This window comes from Dendrobates tinctorius, unplaced genomic scaffold (genome assembly GCF_039654945.1).
Source record: "Dendrobates tinctorius isolate UK_male_01 unplaced genomic scaffold, ASM3965494v1 ptg000163l, whole genome shotgun sequence".
Classification (NCBI taxonomy): domain Eukaryota; kingdom Metazoa; phylum Chordata; class Amphibia; order Anura; family Dendrobatidae; genus Dendrobates; species Dendrobates tinctorius.
The window spans coordinates 673056-699567 of NW_027361830.1; the positions used below are offsets into that span (position 1 = coordinate 673056).

General features: G+C 47.5%; 2 protein-coding genes across 3 annotated transcripts in view; one reads left to right on the forward strand and one right to left on the reverse strand.

The window, feature by feature from the left end:
* The window catches only part of LOC141052808 (uncharacterized), a 30460-nt gene extending 14031 nt beyond the window's left edge, over positions 1–16429 (forward strand). The window contains exons 4-5 of the mRNA XM_073550114.1: positions 14183–14358; positions 16380–16429. Of these exons, the coding sequence (XP_073406215.1) occupies positions 14183–14358; positions 16380–16429 (226 nt within the window). The remainder of the gene's footprint in view (positions 1–14182; positions 14359–16379) is intronic.
* Positions 1–26512, reverse strand: part of NQO2 (N-ribosyldihydronicotinamide:quinone dehydrogenase 2) — a 154858-nt gene that overhangs the window by 115897 nt on the left and 12449 nt on the right. The gene's annotated exons all lie outside the window — the stretch shown is intronic.

The following is a 26512-nucleotide window of genomic DNA, read 5'->3' on the forward strand; positions in this document are numbered from 1 at the left end:
CGTCTCCAGGTACAAAAGGTCACATGATGTCACCTTTGCTCCGTTCAATCAGTTCTGCACGTTTGTCGACGAACAGGCCCAAATGAGGAACGACCCTAGCCTAGACTTCCTGGAGTCTAACACTACAGCTGCAGCAACACCCTCAGCAAGGTATGAAAGCGTCACACAGATACAATGAGTTGAGGAGCAGTGTAAAGGTACTGTCACACTTAGCGATGTACCAGAGATCCCGACCAGCGATATGACGTGGTCAGGATCGCTGGTACATCGCTAAGTGGTCGCTAGTGAGCTGCCACACAAGCAGATCTCACCAGCGACATCGCTGGGGACGGGGGTCGCTACTTACCTGTCACACTAGGCGATCCTGACGTCCTCCCGCCCGGCTCCACGCTCATCGCTTGTCTCTCCACAGGAAGCGCCGCAGGAAGCTGACGACGAGAAGCGGTCCAGGACGTTCTTGCGCGATCAGCGATAACCAGCGGGGGAGCGGGTCGTAGGTAAGTATCAGACACAGCGATGTCGCTAGCAATATCACTATAACGTCACAAGTTATAGCGATATCGCTTAGTGTGACAGTACCTTAAGCGTCAGAAAGACTAATCTGTCACCACCTGCGATACCTGCTGATAAGCAGTAAACTATTCCGTCGAGAGATAAGTCTTTCAATTGTGAGTGTCCCATTCACAAAAAAACACTCATTGAGCAAATGTAGAGGCTTCAGGTCCAAAGCCATGCAAGAAAATCCTCAGTGAACTTGGGGTGTGTTTCAAGTGTTGCGCCTCATTAGAACACATGGCCAAGGACTGCAAATCTGCCAATAAGTGTGAGGAATGTCATAGTGACAAACACCCATCAGCTTTGCATACAACCTCAGCCACCAGCGTTCCAGCAGTCGCAGTTACCTATAGTCTGGCTACAAGCCATGGCGGGGAGCCACAGAATAATGCCAAGTGTTATGAGTTCATTTTCCCCTTCACCATTGAGGTCTGATGAACTCCCTCTTCTGGTGAAGGAAGGTAGTGAGGCTGATTACCAAGCACCTGAGCTGGGAGAGGATGACTGGGCGACGGGGATCTCTGACTGGATATAAGGCAGCCGACGCCCTTCTGCCTCGCTGGTGATTTCTCTGTGGAATTCTAGGAGACCAGTCTGATTCCTGCTCCTCAAAAGCTAAAAGTTTTCTGCGTTGCCTTTTTGCATTTGTGTTTTGGTTTTAGTTTGCCTTGCTTTTCTGGATTCTGCCATTCCCTGCTGGGGTGAGCTGAATTCCTTTTTACCTTTTTGCTCTGTCTTCAGAAAATACCTGAGTACTGACATAGTCTTTTTGAAGCCTAGCGTCTTCAGGGACTTTTTCCCTGTCAGTCTGTTGGCTCTTATTTTGATAGGGTTTTTCGCGGATTGCAGACAGCAGCTTTCCTATCCTGTCCTATCTAGTTAGCTTGGGCCCCATCATTTGCTCAGTCTATCTTTCTATCTGTGTAAAGGGCATGTCACACTAAGAGATATTGCTAGCAATATCGCTATAACTAGTGACGTTATAGCGATATTGCTAGCGATATCTCTGTGTCTGATACTTACCTACGACCGGCCCCCCCGCTGATTATCGCTGATCGCGCAAGAACGTTCAGGACTGTTTCTCGTCGTCAGCTTCCTGTGGCGCTTCCTGCTGTGAGGACGAGCAACGCGTGGAGCCGGGCGGGAGGACGCAGGATCGCCTAGTGTGACAGGTAAGTAGCGATCCCCGTCCCCAGCGATGTCGCTGGTGAGATCTGCCTGTGTGGCAGCTCACTAGCGACCACTTAGCGATGTACCAGCGATCCTGACCGCGTCATATCGCTGGTCGGGATCGCTGGTACATCGCTAAGTGTGACAGTACCTTTAGTGTTTTTTCTTCTTGCTTCACCGTCATTATATGTTGGGGGCTGCCTATTGCTTTGGGGTCTGCTCTGGGCAGTTTAGATTTCCCTTTCTGTCTTTAGGCTATTTAGCTCTCCGGCTGTGATCGAGGGGTCTAGGGCACCGTAGGAACCCCCCATGGCTACTGCTAGTTGTTGTTGATAGGTTCAGGGGTCTGCAATCCGATAGCTGCCAACTTCTCTGGTTTTCTGGACTTAGCTAGCATTTCTGTTTTTGCCTCCTACGGTGACTCATTCATAACAGCCAAGTCTACCACGGCTGTCTCCTGCTCATGCTCAGAGGTATGTGGGGAGAGCCAAAGTGATAAATGCTGTGCCAGGATATGCCTAATCAGAGTTTATCTAGAAGGGCAACCAGAGAAGGCAGTAACAATGTATGCCATCATTGGCGATCAGACCAATCGATCCCTAGCTGGACCTAAGTTCTTTGAAGCCTTTGGAATCAAGGGACCAGCAACGCCCTATACTCTGAAGACTTGCTCAGGCTGCATAGAGACTAGCAGCAGGAGGGCACAAGGTTTCATTGCTTCTCCTGTCAACGGAGGCGTAGAAATACCCCTACCTACACTAATCGAATGCGATCATATACCCAGCCAAAGGAATGAGATTCCTACCCCAGAAGCTGCGTTCCACCAACCACACATACTGTAAGGCACCTAGTCAGCGTTATCCCACCTATGGACACAGATGCTGAAATCCTACTTCTGCTCGGCAGAGACAATTTAAGGATACATAAGGTCCGCCAACAGTGCAATGGTCCTGACTATGCCCCCTACGCACAGAGACTCGACTTGGGGTGGGTAATCATAGGAAATGTGTGCTTGGACCGAACAAGAGTTGATTCCTTTAAGACCTACGTACTCCGAGACGGACGAGCTACTTTCTGCAAACCATGCCCTCATCACTATGAGGTGAAAGAAAAGCCTCCAGATTCCATACAGCTGCCTGATGTCATTCCTTCTCCCTATGCAGACGACTTGGGAAGATTGGTGTTTCATACAACTAAGCCCCATCAATGGAAGACAAGGAATTTGTCAGGATAATGGACAATGAGTTCCTTAAGGACGAGACTAATCACTGTTTTTCCTCTACCCTTCCGAGCTACCAGAGTAAGACTCCCGAACAATTGTGAACAAGCCTTGTCCAGATTCAACTCTCTCCAGCGCACACTTAGCAACAAACCGGAGATGAAAGAACACATTGTCACCTTTATGAGCAAGATATTCCGGAATAACCATGCGGAGCCAGCGCCTCCCTTAAAGGAAAACGAGGAGTGCTGGTACCTACCCTCATTCGGATTATATCACCCGTGGAAACCTAAGCAAATTAGAGTTGTCTTTGATTCAAACGCAAAACATCAAGGCGTATCTCTCAACGATGTCCTCCTCACGGGTCCTAATCTTACAAACAACCTAGTAGGAGTGTTGATGAGGTTCCGGAAAGAGCCCATTGCCATCTCCGCCGACATTGAACAGATGTTCCACTGTTTCATAGACAGAGAGGACCATAGGAATTTCCTCAGGTTCCTGTGGTACAAGGACAATGACCCCAGCAAAGAGATGGTGGAGTATCGCATGAGGGTGTACGTATTCGGGAACAGCCCTTCCCCCTGCAGTGGTAACCTATGGCCTGCGGAGAACTGAACAAGAAGGAGAGTCCGAATATGGAACAGATGCCAGAGACTTTGTAGAGAGAGACTTCTACGTAGATGGACTAAAATCTCTACCCACAGAAGAAGCGGCAATCGACCTACTAAAGAGGACCCAAGGTATGCTGTACCAAGCTAACCTTAAATTGCACAAAATTGCTTCAAACAGCCTGGCTGTCATGAGAGCCTTTGAGTCAAGTGACCACGCACCAGGATTCAAGGACATAGACCTGGGACCAGACTGTCCGCCTGTGCAGAGAAGCATAGGCTTGAGGTGGAACCTGTTAGTCGACACCTTCAGTTTTCAAATCAACTGTGCAGACAAATCATTCACTAAACATGGTGTCCTGTCAGTGGTGAATAGCTTATACGACCCACTGGGATTCGTAGTACCAATAACCATACAAGGTAAATCCCTTCTGAGACAGCTTTCCGAAACCGTCAAGGACTGGGATGCCCCACTCCCTCCTGATAAGGAACCAAAATGGGAAACCTGGAAGCAGTCTTTGTGTGCCTTGGATGAAATCCACATACCAAGATGCTACGCCAGAACCTCACTTGCTGCTAGCACTAGGAAGGAACTCCATGTGTTCTCGGATGCATCCACGGAGGCCATTGCAGCAGTTGCCTATCTGAAGGTGAAGGCACCCGACAATCAAGATCACGTTGGGTTCGTTTTCGGCAAGGCTAAGTTGGCTACAAAGCTTGATCACACTATTCCCAGGCTTGAACTCTGTGGGACCGTGCTTGCAGTAGAACTCGCAGACTTTATACAGCACGAGCTGGACACCAACATAGATGACGTACAATGCTACAGTGACAGTAAGGTTGTCTTAGGTTACATCTACAACCAAACAAGGCGCTTCTACGTGTACCTCAGTAACCGCATCGAGAGAATAAGGAAGTCTTCCAAGCCTGAACAATGGCACTATATCCCATCTGAACTTAATCCAGCTGACCATGCCACTAGACCTATGTCAATAAGGTCCTTTGCTAACTCTTCTTGGCTTTTAGGTCCTAAGTTTCTGTTGGAACAGAAGGGAACTGAATGTGTCCAGGAAGTCTTCAGCATCCAGGATCTGGATGGCGATCCAGAAGTCCGCTCCGAGGTCAGCACTTTGGCCACGAACACTAAACCAACCTCCAGCCTCAGTTACCAGCGCTTTGAACGCTTCTCCAATTGGATGAAATTCGTCAGGAATATAGCAAGATTAGTCCACATTGCGAGATCTTATCACAACTCACATAGAGACAAAGTCTGTCACGGTTGGCACGTTTGCCATAAACCACTCTCTGACGAGGACATTTCTCACGGTGAGTCCCTTATAATACGTTACGTCCAGCAGAGCATATTCAGTACTGATTGGGAATGCTTATACCACAAACAGCAGATCCCTCTGAAAAGCCCCATTGCTCATTTGAATCCAGTAATGGACAGCTTCGGTTTGCTGAGAGTCGGTGTTCATTTAAATCAAGCCAAGATTGTGGCTTCAGAGCAACATCCTTGGATCATTCCCAGTAAACATCATATCATTGATCTACTGATCCGGCACTGTCATGAAAAAACCAAGCACCAAGGCAGGCAGATCACAGAAGGCAAGTTACGGTCTGCAGGGCTTTGGATCATAGGTATGAAGACGTGTAGCAGGATCACTACATCGCTGTGTGCAATGTTGCAAAATCAGGGGAAAACAGGTGCATCAACAAATGGCTGACCTGCCCCTGACAGACTGAGTGCTGAACCGCCTTTCACCTACGTTGGCCTAGATGTCTTTGGGCCATGGATGATATCTGCACGCAAAACTCAAGGCGGGTATGCCAACAGCAAACATTGGGCCATACTATTCACTTGTATGAGTGTCCGTGCCATCCACATAGAGGTAATAGAGTCTATGGACACATCCAGCCTAATCAATGCTCTCCAGCATTTTCTAGCAATCAGAGGATCGGTGAAACAGTTACGGTCCGACCGCGGAAGCAACTTCATTGGTGCATGTCGAGATCTGGATATTAACATCAAGCCAATTCAGGATCAACTGGCAGAAAGAGGTTGCACCTGGATCTTCAATCCTCCGCATAGTTCTAACATGGGAGGTTCCTGGGAAAGGATAATCGGGATCTCACGCAACATCCTGAACTCTGTTTATGGACGTAAACTCTTCAAGGCTTACGCATGAGACCTTCGTTACTCTTCTGGCTGAAGTTTCTGCCATAATCAACTCAAGACCACTTGTCCCAGTGTCAATGGATCCCGAAATGCCGACCATTCTTACGCCAGCTACTCTTCTCACCCAAAAGACCGGGAACCCGCTAACAGTCAGTCGGGAGTTTACTCATGCAAACACCTACCAAAAACAGTGGAAACGTGTGCAGTACCTCGCTGATTACTTCTGGGACCAGTGGAGAAAGGAGTATCTTGTGATTCTCCAAGGAAGAAGGAAATGGCGACAGAGTAAACCGAACTTGAAAGAAGGAGACGTGGTGCTAATGAAAGAACAACAAGCCCAAAGGATCAACTGGCCTATGGGAATCATTACAAAGACTTTCCCTAGTCAAGACAGTAAGGTCTGGAAGGTGGAGCTGAAGGTCCTTAGGAAAGGCGAGCCTAAGACATTTCAGAGGCCAATCCACGAGCTCGTATTGATACTACCAATTGAGGACATTCCAGTAGGATGAACCATGAACACAACACTGCCCTAGTACTTTGTCCATTGGATTACCATTGGGTTGGAGACAGTTTGGCCTAGTGCGGCTTCTCCGATCCGAAGAAGGGTTTTGTTTGGATTGCTTCAGGAACCTACTTAGTTTTGAAGTTATTATTGCATTGCATGCAAATTTGTGTTTGCTTTCTAGGTTATTCAACTTTACAAAAAAACATTAATATAGTAAAATCCCTTATGGAATTTCAGACGGGGAGTGTGCTGTTCCGTCTAAATTATGATTATATGGTTTATATAGATTGTGTTATATTACCATTCTTTGTGTAGTTGTCCTGCATTTGCTCTGCTGCCACCTGCTGGTCTTTCTTCTGTATGGCAGCCTGCAGCTAATTAATTCTTGCACATGCCTTTCACATCCGTGTCAAGTTTCAAGGCTTCTCTTCCTGCTAGCTTCCATTCTTAGTTTCATTTCTGTGGGAGAGATGTGCTTGTACCGAGCTGTGAAAGGCATCAGTTTTTCGACCACTTTGTTGCACCACCTTGTTAACCAAATTTGCTGCACACTTTGCTCACATCTTGTTGTTAGAATTCTGCACGTCTGGAGAACCTACTGCATTACCAATCATATGCTGTATGTCCAGATTTTCAAATAAACAAGTCTGGACTTCACAATCCCTGATGTGTATCATCTCTCTGTCTGGTCCTGTCTGCTCTGCATTGAGGAAATGGAAGGTAGGAATCTCTCCCAGCCCCATCAACTACACCTCCATTCGCCTCATGTGGGGACAGAACAGGGTGTACTATTGGGCCATTAAAAAGGAGAATCAGGAAACACGGTCATTTTCCCGCGGTGCTGAGGTCACAGGAGTTCATGCCGGCAGCGAACACAGACTCAGTGGCTTCACCGCTAGTCACTGAGCCTGCGCGCGCCGCTTCCCATTCATTCCCCAGTAGTTTACAGCCTGAGCGGTCGCATTAGCGTGGCTTCCTTTGTAAACTGATAAATCCCCAGATTTGGATTTACGCTGTGGGACTTGACTGAGTGCTGGACAGGTATGCTATATTGTTGTTGCTTTTTTTTTGTTTGTTTTTTACAGGTGATCAATGGCATCCAGATGGGATTAGCAGTGTAATAAAGATGGGAAAAAAGTGTGTTGTATTATTTCATTAAAATACTTTATTCTTAATGTGTGTGTTTAATCCTTTACTTACTATAGTATTAGTAATGGATAGGTGACTTATCGACACCACTCCATTACTAAGTCGGGATTAATGTCACCTTACAACAGCAAGGTGACATTAACCCCTTATTACCCCACTTGCTACCACTACAGGGCAAGTGGGAAGAATCCGACAAAGCTCCAGATTAGTTGCATCTAAGGCTAGGTGCCCATGTTGCGTTTTGTTAGCGTTTTCGCAGCATTTTTCTGCTGAGAAAACGCTAACAAAACGCATCCCATTAATTTTAATAGCATCCCGCAATTGCTGCATATTTTTCCGCAGAGGAATTGCATCGCGGTAAAATACTCAGCATGTTCATTATTTGAGCGGAATTGCAGCGATTCCGCCAGACTTGTATTAGAACGCTCACTTTACGCATGTGGCTATGCCCACCATGCGTAAAGTGAGCGCTTCATGTGCGGATGGTACCCAGGGTCTGGAGTAGAGGAGACTCTCCTCCATCCCCTGGGTATCATAATCCTGTTAAAACTAGAATTTAAATAAAAAACAAACAAAAAACAAAACAAAACAAAAAAAGCCTTCCCGCCTCTCAACCACGCTGCCAGCATCGTCTGTTTGAGAGATGCATTGCGCGAATCACCCGAGATGACGTTGCGGTCTCGCGAGCGTGACGTCACAAAGGTCCTTCGCGCAAAACATCCCTGGGAACGGAACGTACCGGGAGCACAGCTGAGGAGATCGGGGGCAGTCGGAAGGTGAGAATAACCATATTTTTTTTATTTTTAACATCCTATCTTTTACTGCTGAGATAATATCAATAGTAAAAAGTTGGTCACACTTGTCAAGCATTATGCTTGACAAGTATGACCAACCTGTCAATCACTTCTCCAAGTGATGCTTCAAATCGCTTGGAAAGCGCAAGCATTCTGCAAGTTAAAAACGCTTGTGTTTTGCGGGAAAACGCATGCGAAATCCGCATGCGTTTTACCCGTGGCAGGGAGTTGCGGAAATGCTGCAGGCTTTTCCGCAGCATTTCTGCAACGTGGGCACATAGCCTAATAGATGCGCCTTTTCTGGGCAGCTGCAGGCTGCTGTTTTTAGGCTGGGGGGCCCATATTCTTGGCCCCTTACCATCCTGAGAATAGAAGCTCACACCTGTATAGTTTTGCCGGGTTGGTTTAAAAAAAATAAGGGGGACCCCATGTCGTTTTTTTTTTCCATTCATTCTGCCCTACTCGCGCTGTTGCCAGCAGAGCAGGGAAGAATGACAGCTGCGTTCAGCACCACAAGCAGGGGAACAGCGCTTACTGTAGCGCTACTTCCCCTGCGGCAGACCGTGCTCACGGAGGACAGTGTTAGGGCTGGCGGAACGCATCAAATAATAAAATGATAGTAAGGTGTGTTCGCAGCCCGGGGTCCACTGTGCAGAGGTGGTAAACTGCTGCTTAGTAATGGCGGTTGAATATAGCTGTATACAAAAGGTCACACGCGGGTTAATGTCACCCGTGTGAACAGGAGCGGACTCTGTTACGTCACAGAGCTGCAGTACCACGGAACTTAAATGCCGGAGTTTGTTAGAACTCACAGAGCTCAGCAAACGGGCGCACAGAATGCGGTCACAGAACTCTGCCCCAAGGACATGGGGTCAGAGTCCCTATAGACCTTCTGAGCACATGGCGTCGCACCTGCGGACACCACTATAGACGCTGACTATGGTGGAGTGTCGAGCATGTGCACTGTGGTGTGGAGAGCCACCGGTGGACACTGATTCCAGTCTCTGACTCTGCCTCTACCTACACCTAGACCTGGGCGCTTAACAGGCTAGGCTGCACAACACATGCGTACCAAGGGTAGAGGTTTCTTATTGAGTCATTCACCAGAGACATTCATACATGCATACAACACTCACTCCACATGGTCTAATCTTTGTCTATATTAGCGCATGGCCAACCTTTTATAGCAGCGTCCTTCCGGGACCTTTCTGACCCTCCTGATGGTCCAATCCGAGCTGGAGAAGGACGTGAGCATGTGACCTCCGATCTCCAATGAGAGATCGTCCCACGGGCACGCTCAGTGGACCAAAAGGAGGAAATAGTCCCTAGAGTAGGTCGCTGCTGACCAGCATGCGTTGCTATAGCTGGACAAGCTGTGGCAGCAGCAACCAAACCCACAGAGCTGGTCTGAGCAGAGCGCCGGGATTGACGAGTCTGCTGAGCAGCCTCTTCTGTGGCTGGAGAGGAATGGGAGACTGCAAGGCTCAGGATTCCAGCTGTGCAGCGACAGGAACCTGACGCCTAACAGACAGTGTACACTGTTCTCAGTTTGCATGTGTTGCGGGCCATGTGTCCATGTTAAAACGGACATATCTCTGTTTTGCACACAGACACATGGTCCGTGAAATCATGCTGACATCTGCATAGACCCATTCATTTGAATGGGTCTACGTGTGTCAGTGTCTCTGGTACGTGAGAAAACTGTCACTACACGTACCATAGCCACTGTCCTGTGAAACAAGCCTAGGAAATATTTTCACTACCATATTTTAGTCTTAATTTCTAGATTTCTATTCTTTATTATCACAACTTTTGTTGCATCAAAATATGTCATCGTGATTAGAAATAGTATTTTGCAGTGCGCTTTTTTTTGCGTGATATCACTTTGTGCTGTCCTTAGAAGGGTTAACAAGGTAGGGAATATCTATCTACCTTTCTGTTTAATGATGTTAATGATTGCACCTGTCACTTTTTTTGTAAATCTGTATATAACTATCACAATGAGGACCGTATTCATACCATGAGTAGTTTACCAGGGACCACACAAGTTGTACAAGCCTGAGACCATGTTTTTAAGAATGTTCTAAATAGAAAGTAAAATTTTAATTATATGAATATCTGTGCTGGAGACAACCTTTTTTTCCTGCTTGCAATTTGACTACACCTTTGATCAGGGTGGCTCCGTGCGTGGATGGACCTTGAAACCTAATGAAGACTAGTGAACTGACTATATCCACGCACGGAGCCTCCCTGATCAAAGGTGTAATCAAATTGCAAGCAGGAAAAAAAAAGGTTGACTCCAGCACAGATATTCATATAATTAAAATGTAATCTCCCCCTTATCTTACTAACTGTTCTGTTATTAACATACAGTAGGGGACATCTGACTTTGAAATTGTTTGGATCATGTAGTCAATTTTATAAACTCCTCATTTACAGGCTCCCCAAAATTCTTCTGTTACTAATGTAATACAGTAGGGGACATCTCACTTTGAAATTGTTTGGAGCATGCAGTTGTGGAAGAAAGAACCAGGCTGCAAGTGCTGCTGAAGTGTCAGGTCCGGAACTGCTGGGGCCGAACCACCTGTTGCGGGGGGGGGGGGGGGGGAATTGAGGACGTAGGAGACACATGAGCTGCAGAGAGGGAGCGTGGTGAGTCAGGAGAGTATAAGGAGGTTTGTGTGGGAAAAGAGAGGGGCTTCTCGCTGGAGGGCTGAGTGAGGGAGGACCTGCGTCGTGAGCAGTGATAGGCCGCGCGGCAGCGATAAGGGTGGGGTGCAGTAAGGACCCAGGGAGTGTCACCGAGCGTGCAGGTCAGAACACGCTGAGCACAAATTTGTTGGGAAAGGGTCCCAGCCGCAGAGCACAGATCCAGGACGGGTGCAGTACAGACTCACAAGTACCAGCAGGCGCGCAGGGAGACGCGCGCCGAGCAGAGCATTGCAGTGCGGATATCCAGGTGATGTTGGCTGCTCAGAGGCATATACGCTGAATGGAATATTGCGGAGAGCTTCACTCTTCAGCTCCTCAGTTAGATGGACAAGGGGCTCAGCGGGCAAAACTAGTGACCGCCAGCTGCCGCCAGAAGTGATACCGTGTGTTGGCTGAAGACGCTGCACTGGCCTCCGCCGGTATCACCTGTTAGACCCCTGATAGTAATGGACAGCGGAGCTACGATAAGTTAAACCTGATATAAAGACTGTATAGTTGAATAGCAGTTGTACTGATTACCTTGCATCCCCTTTTTCCCTGTTATCTCCATGCCAGGAGTTTATTACTGTTAATTAAGTAAATAATAGTTAACCCCTTCTCCGCGACTCTGTGCCACTGCATTCAAGTACTTGTGTTACATTTGGAGTAGTCGACAGGATGCAGTCTTTGGACACAGACACTGCAGACCAGTCCACTTTCAGTTCCCCCAGATTCAGCTTGTCGTTGGGGGCGATGCTTAGCAAGCTCCCAAAGTTCATGAGGAGGAACATGTTGTGGGACTGGACTGAAAGGTTTAAAAGCATGCTATGGATGCACCCCATGGCCCTTGCGCTGCAGGTACAGATAGCGTTACTGACCCTAGACGGGGAGACCCGGTATTCCGTTATGTTTCGCCCTCCACATGAGTGGGATATGCTGAATAAGGTGGTTCAGTTCCTGGGAGATGCATGAGGACTCCACTAATGTTGGAGACCTGCGGATGCATTTATTTGGTGCATTCAGCAAGAAGGGGAGACGATGGATGATGCAGTATATCAATGCGTTACAGGAGGTGCATGTGTAAGAAGATGAACCAGACCGGGGGTACCTCTCTCCGGGAACTGTTGGGACTGTCACCAGTGTTGCATGGGGGAGAGCTTTCGGACCTGGACCGACATTTGCACTGGACAGTAGGGGGCGGGTCTGAGATAAAAGTGGCTGTGCGTGGGGAAAAAGACAGGAGACCAGGCGGGAAGACTGAGCTTGCAGCAGGTTGAGGTGCAGGCTCTGGAAGCGGAGCATCGAGTGAGCGCAGGCCTATTTCGCATATCCCCTGCTACCGTGTCTGCGTATAACAGACTGTTAAATCTCCGTTGACTCCCAACCCTGGAGGTGACACAATCTGGAACAGTGACTGCTGCATGTGTGGTCCTGCCAGGAAGAGGTGACTAGGCCCAAAACGCCTGCCTCCTCACCCACATACACTTCGGAGCAGAGCCACGCTCCGGCGGTATCTCCCATTGAACTGAGCCCTGTACAAGGAAACCATGGGAACCAAAACCCACTTAGGACCACATCGATCCCCACTTGCATCGAGAATCCGGACCTTCGTCTACTCAGGACAACCCTGGGACATCACATGCCGCTGGTGTCGACGCCACCGTTGGAAACTGAGATGCTGCAATCAAGAAACTGACAGACTGATAAGTTTACTCTCTTTTGAACATTCGCCTTATCCCTGTTCTCCCCACATATCCCTTCCGTCATCGCATTGCTCTTTACCTGACCTCCCTTACTCCCTTTCTGCTTGCATAGAGTTTAGCCCTGTTAATAAATTTGATAACTCTTGACCTTCTGTCCGTGATGACATCTCGATCCCTGCAGCTCTACATTTGGCGTAGTTGGCAGAATGTCGTTCAGCAGCACGGAGGTGGCAGACCAAGCAGTTGGGGGGCCCTAGTTCCAGTACATCCCTGGGGGTAACGCTAAATAACCTCCCGAAGTTTACTGAGAACATTACTATGCTGTGGAGTTGGACTGAACGGGTCAGGGGGATAGTGAGGATGCATCCCATGACCCCTGCACTAGAAGCGGAGGTTGCCATGATGGCTTTAGATGGAGAAGCAAGGGATTCTGTTATGTTTCGAACCCCCCCCCCCCCCGGGCGCGAGACACCTTTGACAAAGTATTCAAAGTATTACAGATACTGGAGGAGACGCATGGGGACCCCACGGACGTAGGGGAGTTACATATGCGCCTATTTTGCCAGGTTCAAAGAGAGGGGGAGACAGTGACCCAGTACATGAATGCCTTACGGGAGATTCATACTGCCATTACTAGAAAAGACGGCGTAGGCATAGGGTCTACTGACATAGTGCTGTGGGACCAGTTGGTGACCGGCTTGCGAGACATCTGTTAAAACAGGCTCTGCAGGAGTGCTTGCGGGTAAATCCATGCATGACTTTTTCAGAAGTAGGGAGCAAAGTGCGCACGCATGAACAAGAGCAGGGGGTGACAGTTCCGGCAGGGAAGGTCCGCAGCGGAGAAGTATCTGGGATAATGGCCACTACACCCCAATGGGTGGAGGAATTGTGAAAGGAGATTCAGCATATACGTGAAGAGTTGGTAGATTCAAAAAAGAAACCCATAGTTACCTCTAGTTCGCCTGTGAGCAGAAACGAGCCGGTTCCCCATCGTGAGATAAAAAAGTCTCGGCGAGAAGGCCCTCGACGGGACGGTCTTTGTGCGTTGTGTTAACTTAAGGGAAAATGATATCGCGTTCCCACCCCGAAGTAAAGTAGCTCGAGTCTTGGGCATACCGGAAGTGTTAATTTCACCACAGGCTGTACAATTGACAGTAAAACAGGAGGATCCATGGACGGTGACTGTAGGTACTACTCGGGTACCTGAGCCTCAACACCTGCGAGAGGGACATCATATTCTAGAGCAAATGTGGGCCGAACTGATGGAACTCACAACACAGCAGGCCCAGCAGGTGAAAGCTCTGTTAGGGCGATATCAGGAAGTGTTCGCACATCATGAAGATGATTTTGGCTGCACCACAGCGATCACGCACGAGATACCAACTGGAAACACAGCACCCATAAGAGAACGGTACCATCATATTCCACCGCAGATGTATCAGGAGATGAAAAGAAAGCCGTCTCAGATGCTGCAAAATTGTAATCTGAGAGAGTCAGAGCCCTTGGGCTGCCCCTATAGTGCTGGTGCGGAAGAAGGATGGTACGTTTTTAGTGTGGACTACTGTAAACTCAATGCCTGTACTGTACGATATTCCTACCCGCTACCAAGGATTGAAGAGTCCTTGTCCCCCCTGGGAAATGCTAAATACTTCTCCACTTTGGATCTATCCAACGGCTATTGGCTAGTACCGATGTCCGAGCAAGATCGAGCAAAGACAGCCTTTATACTCCCCATGGGTTTATATAAATTTAATCGAATGCCGTTTGGTCTGGCTAACGCTCCGGGTACGTTTCATCGGTTAATGGAGAGGTGTTTAGGCGATTTGAACTTCGAAACAACTCTCATTTACTTGGACAATATCATCCAGATGCCCGTGGAATGGTGAGCTAAAGGAGAGCGGGGGTGTAGAACAGAGAACCAGGCTGCAAGAGCTGCTGAAGTGCCGGGTCCGGAACTGCTGGTGCCAAACCTCCTGTCGCAGGGTGGAAGGAAATTGAGGACGGAGGAGGCCCATGACCTGCAGAGAATAAGGAGGTTTGCGCGGGAAGAGGGGCTTCCCAACGGAGAGCTGAGAGAGGACCTGTGCTGTGGCGTGAGCAGAGATAGGCTGCATGGCAGCGATAAGGGTCAGGTGCAGTAAGGAGCAGAGGAGTGTTGCCAAGCGTGCAGGCCAGAGCATGCTGAGCCGGAGTTTGTTGGGAAAGTCTCCCTGCCACAGAGGACAGATACAGGACGGGCGCAGTAAAGACTCACAAGTACCAACAGGCATGCAGGGAAATGCATGCCGAGTATTTCATTGCAGTGCGGATATCCAGGTGACGGCGGCTGCTCAGAGGCACATACGAAATATTGCGGAGAGCATCACTCTTCAGCTCTGCAGTTAGATAGACTAGGGGCTGAGCGGGCAAAACAGGTGACTCCCCGCTGCCGCCAGAAGTGAGACCGTGTGTTGGGCGAGGACACCTGAAGACATTGCACTGGCCTCCGCCAGTATATATTATACTATTTACCCTGCATTCCCTTTTCCCTGTTATCTCCATGTGCAGAGTTTATTACTGTTAAGTAAATTTTACCACTAACATGAAGTACAATATGTTACGAGAAAACAATGTCAGAATCAGTTGGATCCATGGAAGCGTTTCAGAGTTATTACCTCATAAAGGGACAGTGGTCAGAATTGTAAAAATTGACCTGGTCATGAACGTGCAAACCACCCTTGGTGATAAAGGGGTTAATGCTATTCAGGCCTCAAACACACCAAAAACAAAAAAAAATCTGTTACAAATGTCATGCAGTAGGGGACATCTCACTTTGAAATTTTTTGGAGCTGATCTTCTTTGTCATACAGGCCTCATCAACAGTGAAACAATTCTTTCTGCTGTGATTAATCATGCAATATTTCACCCTCTAATTTTGTGCCGCTGAAAATCAGCTGTGTGCAGAGGTTGTGCGGAGTAAAAAGAAATCTATTTTTAGTTGCTAATTGTGAGCTCCTAGCACACTATCTGAGCAACATGACTCGAAAAGAGCAAGGTTGTGGAGAAAAGAGGATTGGGCTTGGTGTTTGAGGTGTATGTGGGGTAGGTGTTAATATTTCTAAAAGCACTAGTGAACCACTAACATGATGTCTTATCTAAAGACAACTTCTGTTACTGGATATTGTAGTTTCTAGTGTGCTGCATTGTTCTTGCGTAATTGCAGTCTGATATCTTTAGTGGGGCTTATGTGCCTGCTGTTTTTGCTGCTGATAGAGATGTTAACACTAATTTGTGGAAATATGAACAGTCCTGCTTGGGTGTCCATCTGCTGGGTTGGGTGTAGTGGAAGACCTGTCAGTCCCTATTATACTATTTCTACTGTGGAAAAAATTGATGCCACTTTGTTAGTGTCTGACACTAATTTTTGGAAATGTGAACACTCTTGGTTGGGTGTAGTTCTAATGTGGTGAAATTGATGTAACTTTGTTGGTGTTGGCAAATAATTTTTTGTAAATGTGTACATTCCGCGTTGGGTCTCCTTCATGTGTGTTGCCTGTAGCAGTAGGCCTCCGATACCGCAGTCTTCCACCGTTTTGAGTGAACTACCCGTGTTCCTATCCTTAAATTTTTCTGACAATAGTAATCTGCAAAACTGATATGTATGCCTCCTGACTGTGGCTGGGCATCACTTTCAATTTTATTGGGGGTTTTATCACTTATATAGCCCCAATAATTCAACAATTCGTTTTACAGACATTTACAGACACTACTGGCACTGTCATCATTGGGACTCAAAATCTAAATTTACTTTCTGTATGTCTTTGCAGTGTGGGTAGAAAAATTATTACTGAAAGTAAACCCTCGTAAACATGGGTAGAACACAATCTCTTGCTGTCATTGGTGTGGTTGTAACACAGGACTACAGCGCTGCAAGACTGCTGTTTTTGCGTTGACAACTAAACGTTTCTGTGGTTGGAAGGCTATCACTGCGATGCAAACTGTGTGGTTCACTGCTGTGTTGGGGAAAACCACTGTCAAGATTGTCTTCCAGCAGGTTTTGAAACTGCAGCATGGGTGCGTCCTTTTCCAGAGGGGAAGCAACTGGCAAAATTTACTTTTGTATTACAGATAGAACACACTGGCAACCCAGTAGTCAGCACTGTTTGGAATCATAACTATACGGGTAACAATCATGTTTCAGATAGTGCTGCAAGAAGGCGCTTATAGGTCGGTTTCTTCCCAAGGTCTAACTCCACGGTGTGTTGGTGGTGGTATAACACTCAAGCTTTCTTCCTCCATCCCCCCCTGACTACCATGGACAACATAGGGGGAATCATTATCGTCTTCATCTCCTTACTGTTGCGCATCCATCACCTCTTCCTTCTCGTCCTTTTCATGGTCCTTCTCCATTTGTTCCTCCCATGGCAAACGTCTGTGAAATGACAGACCTGAACTTACAGATATTGTTAACCCTAAAGGTATCCTCCTCTGCTTCCTCTTATTCCCCAGGACCACCACCTCCACCTGCTCACCCACTACTTAAAGTGTGCGCCAGCATGTAGATGACAGTAATAGAGATGCTGATGATGGCACCCTCACCGATAACCATCTTAGTAGCCATTAAGACAATGTACAGAAGGGTGCAGAGGCCCTTCATCTGTATCCAGTACACAAGTGTGAATTGCACCACGTCCGTACTGCGGTGTGCCAGGCTATGAAAATGTCATCCTGCACCAAGTCTCGGCGCTGCTGCCAGAGTCGCTGCAACATGTGCAGAGTTTAATTCCACGGTGCGTTCATATCGCATATCAATCGGTTAACCGGTAGTCCGAAAGATCTCTATACCAACTGAAGTGGAAAGGTGGAAACCAGCACGACAGTGTTTTTTGCAGCAGCGTATCCAGGTTGGGACAGTGGTGGAGGAATTGCTGTACCATCAAGTTGTTTAGTTCTCCAACTACTGTTGTCTATTAGTTTAGTTATCCATAGTATGGTGTGTAGTCGTTTTTTTTCTCCATCCCCAAGCTCCCTGCAAGCCTTGGGGATTCCAAGACTTGTGGAGCAGCCGCTTCCCCGACTACTCCTACAGCCATCAGAGTCACCCAGTGCCCAGTCATCTAGATGTAACTCCTGCGTCCATGTTTGCTCGTCCAGGTGTCATTGTTGAAATGCACCCTGGCAGACATAGAATTTTTCAGGGAAAGGGTGATGTGGTCTGTGACTTATTGCTGTAGCGCAGGCACATATTTCTTAGAGAAGTAATGGTGACTGGGCAACAGGTACTGGGGGACTGCGATGGCCATCAGCTTTTGGAAAACGTCTGTATCCATAAGGCAGAAATGCTGCATTTCTGTGGCCAACAGATTTGAGTGGCCATGCAATAATCACAGAGATCACAGGCCATGAGTCATATAGAAACAAGCGCTGTGATCTTTGTAGCGAATAGTTCTCTGGTGGCCCCTATAGTCCAAACAATGACACGATTGGGCTACGAATCATCCGAGGAGGCTGCAGGTTGTTCACAACAATTAGTTATTAAGGCCCCATCACACTAAGCAATATCGCTAGCAATATCGCTATAACGTCACTGGTTTTTGTGACGTTATAGCTAGGGATATCACTATGTCTGATACTTACCTCCGACCGCTGCCCCACTGGTTATCGCTGATCGTGCGAGAACGTCCTGGACTGTTTCTCGTCGTCAGCTTCCTGCTGGGCTTCCTGTGGAGAGACGAGCGACGCATGGACGCGGGCAGGCGGATGTCAGGATCGCCTCGTCTGACAGGTTAGTAGCGACCCCCGACCACTGTGATGTCGCTGGTGAGATCTGCCTGTGTGGCAGCTCACTAGCGACCACTTAGCGATGCACCAGCGATCCTGACCGCGTCATATTGCTGGTCGGGATCGCTAATGCATCGCTAAGTGTGACAGTACCTTTAGTGAGCGTATGGCTTATCAACGTCCAGATGAGAACACCTACGCATCACCGTAACACATACGTAATGTCCAGATTAGAACACATACGTATCAACGTATTAGATTAGATCACAAGCATATTAGATTAGAACATATACGTATCACCATACGATCACTGCTAACTCCACGATAACCCTACACTCCTAGATGCCAACAACAATCCCGTTTTTAACCCAATAGGACACCATTCTTTTGAGGTTCACACTATCAGGGTGTTCCATCCCCTCTCCCTCAGAGTCGCAGTCATATACCGGCCCCCAGGTCACCCACCCACTCCCTTGAGTACTTTTATGCATTGCTGCTACACTTCATGTCCTCAGAATTGACAATCCTTATCCTGGGTGACTTCAATAGCTCCACCTCCCCAGCTTCTATCTCTAGCGAATTCTCATGGCCTCTCACAACTTTCAAACTCTGAGACACACAAAGATGGTAACACCCCTGATCTGGACTTTGTCTGGCTCAGTTCAGTCTCCTAACTAGATGACTCACCTCTTACCCTTTGTCCCCCATAAGATTAGGAGTATACCCACAACTTAGACATTTTTAGGTGCTCCCTATAAACACATCTGTTAAAGGCGGCCTATCATGTTCCCTAATCAAAGTCCTTTTTATATATATATATAGCTTATTTTCTATTTTTCTGACTGAACATAATTTGACATCAAACTCAACCGTACCCAAAAGGCTCATGCGGCCTTTATCTACCCCCCCCCCCCCCCCCATTTCCTCAAGATGGTGGTACCATCATTGTAAATAAGCACCTGTAATTGGTGTCACCTCTACCTCATTGTAAATTGTAGGCGCTGAAGAGCAGGGCCGTCATTATTTTTTATTTAATTGTTTGATTATCTTGATAACTTTTGACTGTTTTGTATTAACTGCTGACTTGTAAAGCCATGTGGAATGTCTTTGCGATATATAAATAAAGTTTATTATTATTAGTAGATTGAAGATGGTGAAGTTCAAGCTGTTAGCTCTGCCATGTCTAGGAGGAAAGAATCTTTTACGTGATGTAAGATGGCCCCCGGACGAGTCCTGGAGAGGAGATATGTGTCATTGCGGCTATTAGCTGTGGTGATGTGAGCTCGGAAGTTTGCTCCAGCATGTATTATGCTGAGTGAGTTGTTTGGTCATTCCAGGGCCGGTCATAAGAGATGGGTGGGAATGACCACTCACGTATCCCAACTCCAGGGGCGTGGTTTGGCTAATAAAATGGAGGCCAAATGCCTCATTCAGGGTCTGTGGCTGGAGGTGTGGAGACCTCCCGTGTGTGTGCTAAAGACACTGACTAGAGCTGGCACACCTGCATTACTATATGGACTGTTTGCTTTTCACCTTGTGTCGGAAAAGGCTGTTGATTTGTTTTGAGTATCCAGAGCGGTTTATACAATTTTAATAAACTTGCTTGGACATTTCCACAAAACCTCTTCCTGTGCCTACCTCAACCACAGCCGAGTGAGTACAGATACCTAAAGTGAGTACAGCTACACAAACGAGGGTTTGCTGCTTTGCTGACACAGGGTGGAGTAGGGTGAACACAAGCTGCAGGACTATGAGAGAGGTGCAGGTGGAGATATTACAATAGATTGAGAAAGAGGAGGTGTGCTTGTTATGTAAGATCAGTCAAAAACAGCAGGCATGTCCAATTCCTTATCAGCTGACAGGCTCTCAGTCACCCCAACTGTAGAGGGTAAACAAGTGTAGGTTTTTTGGCCAGAGACCTGTGTGACAATACTTGCCACTATGAGGGAGGAGAAAGAATCAAACGATGCAGTTGATGGGGTGGATGGTGGTTGGCGATGCCCGCTAGTCTGCATTTTAGCACAGCGACATTCCCAGATTAACACATGTTGATCGCGCATGTGCCAGTTCATGTATGTAGTACTAAAATTATTTCTCTTTAACTCTACTAGGTCTTTTTTTTAAAAAGTTGACAGCTAAAGTGATTTTTTTAGATTTTTGACAGTCTGAAAAAAAACACAAGATAGGCAACTGCAGAACCGCAAATGCTGCTGTCGACTGGCAGAGTTGGGGCTCAGGATGCATTGGTGGTCGTGGTTGCATAACTCGATAACTCGGCGTCTACATAACCTCCTCGTCTTCCTCCTCCTCCTCTGGGCCACTCAGCTGCATGCCTCTGGGTTTACACAAAAGTGTGATCCACCTCATCGTCATCCTCTGTTCTCCCACTCCTTGCCCTGAGAGTCAGCCTCCGCCTTTTCCTGTCTTGACAGCGCAGTACAGTCCATGGGTGCCTCAAGTATCTGAGTCTCATCACAAATGGATCATCTTCACCCATCGGGGTTAATGTCTATTGACGAGGGTTTGGTTTATGCTCGGACCAAACTTCGTCCGGCCATGGATCAAAGTGAGAAAATATTTGGCCATCGGTGCAGATGATTTCCTCCTCTGGACTCTGAATCTTTAGAGTACACTTCCTATACCCATGGCATACAATATGTAAAGAGATCTGCAGACTCAACCATCTGTGGTTCCCAACAGTCAATTGGGAGCTGGAGAGTTGTGATGTGGGGTAAAAAAGGGTAATTGGGGTGCCACCACTGAGGACTATACTGTGTGTGATGTTAAGGTGAAGGAAGAGGAGCAGAGGCCACTTGAAGCAGTGCTTGCCATCTACTGGAGCACATGTTCTTTCTGGCCCTCATCTACAAAGCGTACCATTGTATGGCTGCCAAAGAAAGGGAGCGGAAGTGCCCATCCAGTAACAGAAGTTGTAAAAATGCTGTGCAATTGCTCACTGCAGCAAAACAAACCGACTTCTCATCTCTCATATCATACCTGTCTCACAACCCTAAACAGCTATTCAGTACTTTCAATTCTTTCCTGCATCCACCAGCTCCCCCTCCCTATTCTCTCATCTCAGCAGAATACTTTGTCTCTCCACCTGTGAACTTGACACAATAACATCCTACCTCATTCCAAACTTTACCACAGTCTTCATCACAAGCCTAATCCACCTCTTCAACCTGTCACTAACAACTGGTGTCTTCCATCCTGATTGAAACATACCTCTATCACACCCATCCTCAAAAAGCACACCCTTGATCCATCCTCTGTGTCTACCTATCGCCCCATATCTTTTCTACGCTATGCCTCCAAACTATTGGAACACGTCCATTTTGAACTGTCCTCCCTCCTCTCCTCTTGCTCCCTCTTTGACTGCTTACAATCTGGCTTCAGACCGCACCATTCCAATGAAATTGCGCTGACTAAAGTCACCAACGACCTACTAGCCGCCAAAGCGACACAACTTTGTCCTCCACTTTCTCCTGGACCTGGCATCTGTATTTGACACAGTGGACCATTCCTTCTTATTACAGACTTTCTGATCTGTTGACCTTACAGACTTGGCCCTTTGTTGGATCTCCTCGTACCTAACAGACAGGACATTTAGTGTCACCCAATCACACACCACCTCCTCATCATCTCGCCCCCTATGTGTCGTTGTCCACCAAGGTTCAGTTGTAGGACCGAGAACTATGCTCAGAAGGCACACAAGCACACTCCCTCCATCTTAAAGGGACCCGCCCACATCAACCTAATCTATTCCCAACCTATAGCTGGATGACACCTCCTCCTCTAATATGGAGATGCCTGAGATACGTTGTTAGTTTGCCTTGCATGTTTGCTAGTTGTCAGGTTCTCCAGGTCTGCGTGTCAGCTTGTCTACACTGTACCCTTCTGCTCGTACCTGTCTGTGCTCTTCTGACCATCAGCTGGTCCAGATCGCACCTGTCAGTGCCCATCTAACATCTGGACCAGCCTGCACCTGCTAGTGCTGTTCTGTTGCTCAGCCGCTCCCATCTGCCCTCGTGGTTCTAGAGTCAATACAGTGTCTGCCTGCATTTTTCATCCCTCCTTCGGGCCGTAGAAGCTTACCCACTGTAGTGAGTCTGCTACCACCTTCCGTAGGTCAGGCATGGAGTAGCATCTGGTGCCACCTCATTGTCCCTCCTTGGATAACAGTTTTTGCCTGATGCCACTTGTCCAAGTAGAGATTTGGTAGGCCACATAGTTACACCCCCTCCAGGCTTTCAGAGGGATACGGAACAGTGATTCTACCACCTTGCCTGTTACAGTCTCCATCTGCTGGGTTGGCTGTAGTGGAAGAGGTGTCTGTCCCCGCTATACTAGTTCTACTCTATTGCAATTGATGCCACTTTGTTGGTGTCTGCCACTAATTTTTGTAAACGTAAAGACTACTGGTTGGGTCTCCTTCATGAGTGTTGCCTATAGCAGTAGGCCTTAGAGACAGTCAAGTCTCCACTTCCTTGGACTCAACTATCCATGTTGCTATAATTAAATTTTTCTGACAATGGTAGTCTGCAAAACTGATATTTGTGCCAACCGAGTGTGGCTCAACATGAAAGCAGGTTGAGGTGCTGCATGTGGTATCAGGGCTCCCAGCAAAGGAGGCCTACACTGATCTTTCACCCACCTCGTCTTAATGTGATGTTCAATTGAAAGCTGTAAATGCTGTCCCAGACCCCGATACCTCATGCCTGGCTGATTGCTGCAGTGCCATGCTAAAATTTGTACTGTGGGTGAATTGAGGCCACTTTCCTGGTGTCTGTCCCTCATTTGATGTGTTTTGGCAGCATTTGGGTCTATTATAAGGTGTTGTGCATGCGTTTGTTTTTGCCTCCCATTGAGTTGAATGGTGTTTGGTTAGCTTCTGCGAATATTCGTCAAATTGATCGGCGAATATTGCAAATTCGGCGATAGTAATCCAAAATCGAACATTTGAAATATTCGCTCATCTCTAATTACTGCCCTTACTGACGTATGGGGCCCGGTGAGAAGAGGCAGCCTGGAGTGTGCCCCCTCTCTTCTGCTCACCGGGACCCAGCGGCAGCGTCGGACTGGAGCACCTTGGACTCAGAAAATCATTTTTGTGGCCCACCATGTAGCTACATAGAAATAAATACAATACCACCAATTGTGTGGTAAAACACGCCAATATCAGGGTATAAGATAAGGTAGTACACGTCTTAATTATGTAGCAGGGGTTGGGGTAGAATCATAGAGGGGTAGCCCCCTCATAGAATATAATGTAGCCCCCTCTCATAGAATATAATGCAGCACCCCACAAAAAAATATAATGCAACCCCCTCCTAAGGTATAACGCAGACCCCACCATAGAATATAATGAGGATACTACATAGGGTATACTGCAGCCCCACCACAGAATATAATGCAGCCCCCCCATATAGTATACTGTAGCCCCTTCATAGGGCATAATGTAGCCCCCCCATAATATAATGTAGTCCCCTGAGAGAATAATGCAGCCCCACCACAGAATATAATGTAGCCCCCTCATAAAGTATAATGCAGTCCCTCTCCACGCCCATCATTGTCCTCATCACCACCTCCATCAGTGCCTTCTCCCCCCACCACCTCATCACTGCCTATTCCACCACCTCAATCATTGCCTCCTCCAGACCACCATCATTGTCCATTTCATCACCTCCTTCATTGTCTCCCCCCACCATTGCCCATCACCTCCATTACTGCCTCCCCCACCACCATCACTGCCTCCCCCCACCATCATTGCCCATTACCTCCATCATTGCCTCCCCACCATCATTGCCCATTACCTCCATCATTGCCTCCCCCACCATCATTGCCCATTACCTCCATCATCGCCTCCCCTGCCATCATTGCCCATCACCTCCATCATTGCCTCCTCCCCACCACCCTTCTCTCTCACACACAAACACAGCACCGCACCACATACACACAGCACAGCTCACCTCCCCGCAGCAGCAGAACGTCCTGGCAGCCTCTTCCTCACCAGCAGCTTTCTGTCTGAGACAGCGAGCTGTATGAGGACGCCATCCAGCTAGGCTGTGTCAGAGAGGAAGCACCGGGCAAGAAACAGGACGCTGGGATGTACTGCGCTGGCGAAGTGGGGGCCCTAGGCAACTGCTGGCCAGTATGCCAGCAGGTGTCAGTGCCTGGGCCCACCGGAGAATCCTCTGGTTATCCGGTGGGCCAGTCCGAGCCTGCCCAGCGGCAGGATTCTGCCAGCTTAGTCACTGATCGTGCATCCTCAGACGCATGTGCAGTTAAAATCTATTGCCATGTAGGAGATTCCTCCTGCATGGCAACAGTTAACGGCTGCCAGCCAATCCAGGTCGGCAGCTGGCGTCAGTGTGCATTTCACCGGTGTATGACAGTGACGAGGGTCCGCGCCTCAGATGAATTAAGTGAGGACAGCGCTGCACGTCGGCCAGGTAAGGAGAAACTTTTTTTTTGTAAAGCCGCAGTATAGGACTGCATCATACTGTTATGGGGGTGCATTATACTATGGAGTGCATTATACTGCTATTGGGGTACATTATAGCGCTATGGGGGAGATTATACTGTAATCGGTGTACCAGGACTGACTTGTACCCCACCCCTCTTTCTAAGCTAATGATCGATGTGCAATGTATATAACTGTATCCTGGTGCAGTAATGTAATTAGTCCACTAGAGGGGGCATAATGGGACTTTAGCGTAAGATAAGTAGATAAGTAATAGTTAATCTAGGAGGGGCCAACTTTGAGTAACCCAGCAAGTTCCCGGCATTTTAGTCGTTAGGGCCAGGGAGCCCAGACCCTGGGCTACACAATGGGCCACGCAACGTTTAAGTCAGGAGCCCAGACGTCCAGGGCTTGGGAACCAAAGAATATAGCAGCAGAGAAATGCAGGGTAGCACCAGGATGTGGCAGCTGACTACGTGGGCAGATGCCCTTATGTCTGGGGCGAAATGGACAGGGGAACTCCTGAAGGTAGTTAAGCTGGACAGAAGGAAAGCTGTGGTACCAGACAAGCCAGTACGACCCGGGAGCATTCTAGAAGAAGTGGGGGAAAGCACAGGAATAGACAAGGATGTGTACTGTGATGTTCCCTATGATGTTGCTGTAACTGTACTGGACGTACTGCGAATGGATTCAAGTAAAATTGTTTGCTACAAGTTGAAACTGGACTGTCTCTTTGCATGAAACAGGAATGTACCCACAGCAGATCCGAGATGACCCTGATTGTTCAGAAGGCGCTAAAGAAGGTACGCTGCAAAGGGGACATTGTATGCATGTGGCCAGAGACCAGGGCGTGATTGAGCAATTTATGTCAGCCACGACTTCGGCCTTGGCTCCCCTCACAATACCACCATTTGGCTACATTATACTGCTATGGGGTGCGCTATACTACCATGGGACTGTATTATACTGCTATTGGGGGTGCATTATATTGCTATGAGGGTGCATTATACTACTATGGGGTGCATTACACTACTATGGTGGTGCATTATACTACTATGAGGTGCATTATACTACCATGGGGGCACTATTCTACTGCTATGGGGTGCATTATATTACTATAGGGGTGTATTATACTGCTATGGGATTGCATTATACTACGATAGGGATGCATTATACTGCTATGGGGTGCATAATACTACTATGGGGTGCATTACACTGCTATTGGGTGCATTACATTGCTATGGAAGTGCAATTTACTGCTATGTGGTGCATTATACTACTATGAGGCTGCATTTTACACAGAACTCCTGTGTATAATGTCATTGGTGAGCACTGTATTACATGTACACTGACACTATATACAGAGCTCCTATGTATAATGTAATTGGTGAACATTATATTACTTGTATACTATATACAGAGCTCCTGTGTATAATGTAATTGGTGAACATTATAGTACTTCTACACTATATGGTATATACAGAGCTGCTCTGTATAATATCACTGTATTTGTCAGATGCTGGGGGCGGGGCTTATCTATAGTGAAACCTTTATAAGGGAATCTTGCTATTGTTGTATGGGACTCACTGACAGTGACATGGGCAGTCATTTTCTCTGACCTAGCACCTTGCCACAGCAGGGCCTGCTTTGACTTACAGACAGGATTAGCTTTTTCTTACTTCCCAAATCTTTATATAAACTCCCCTGATAAAT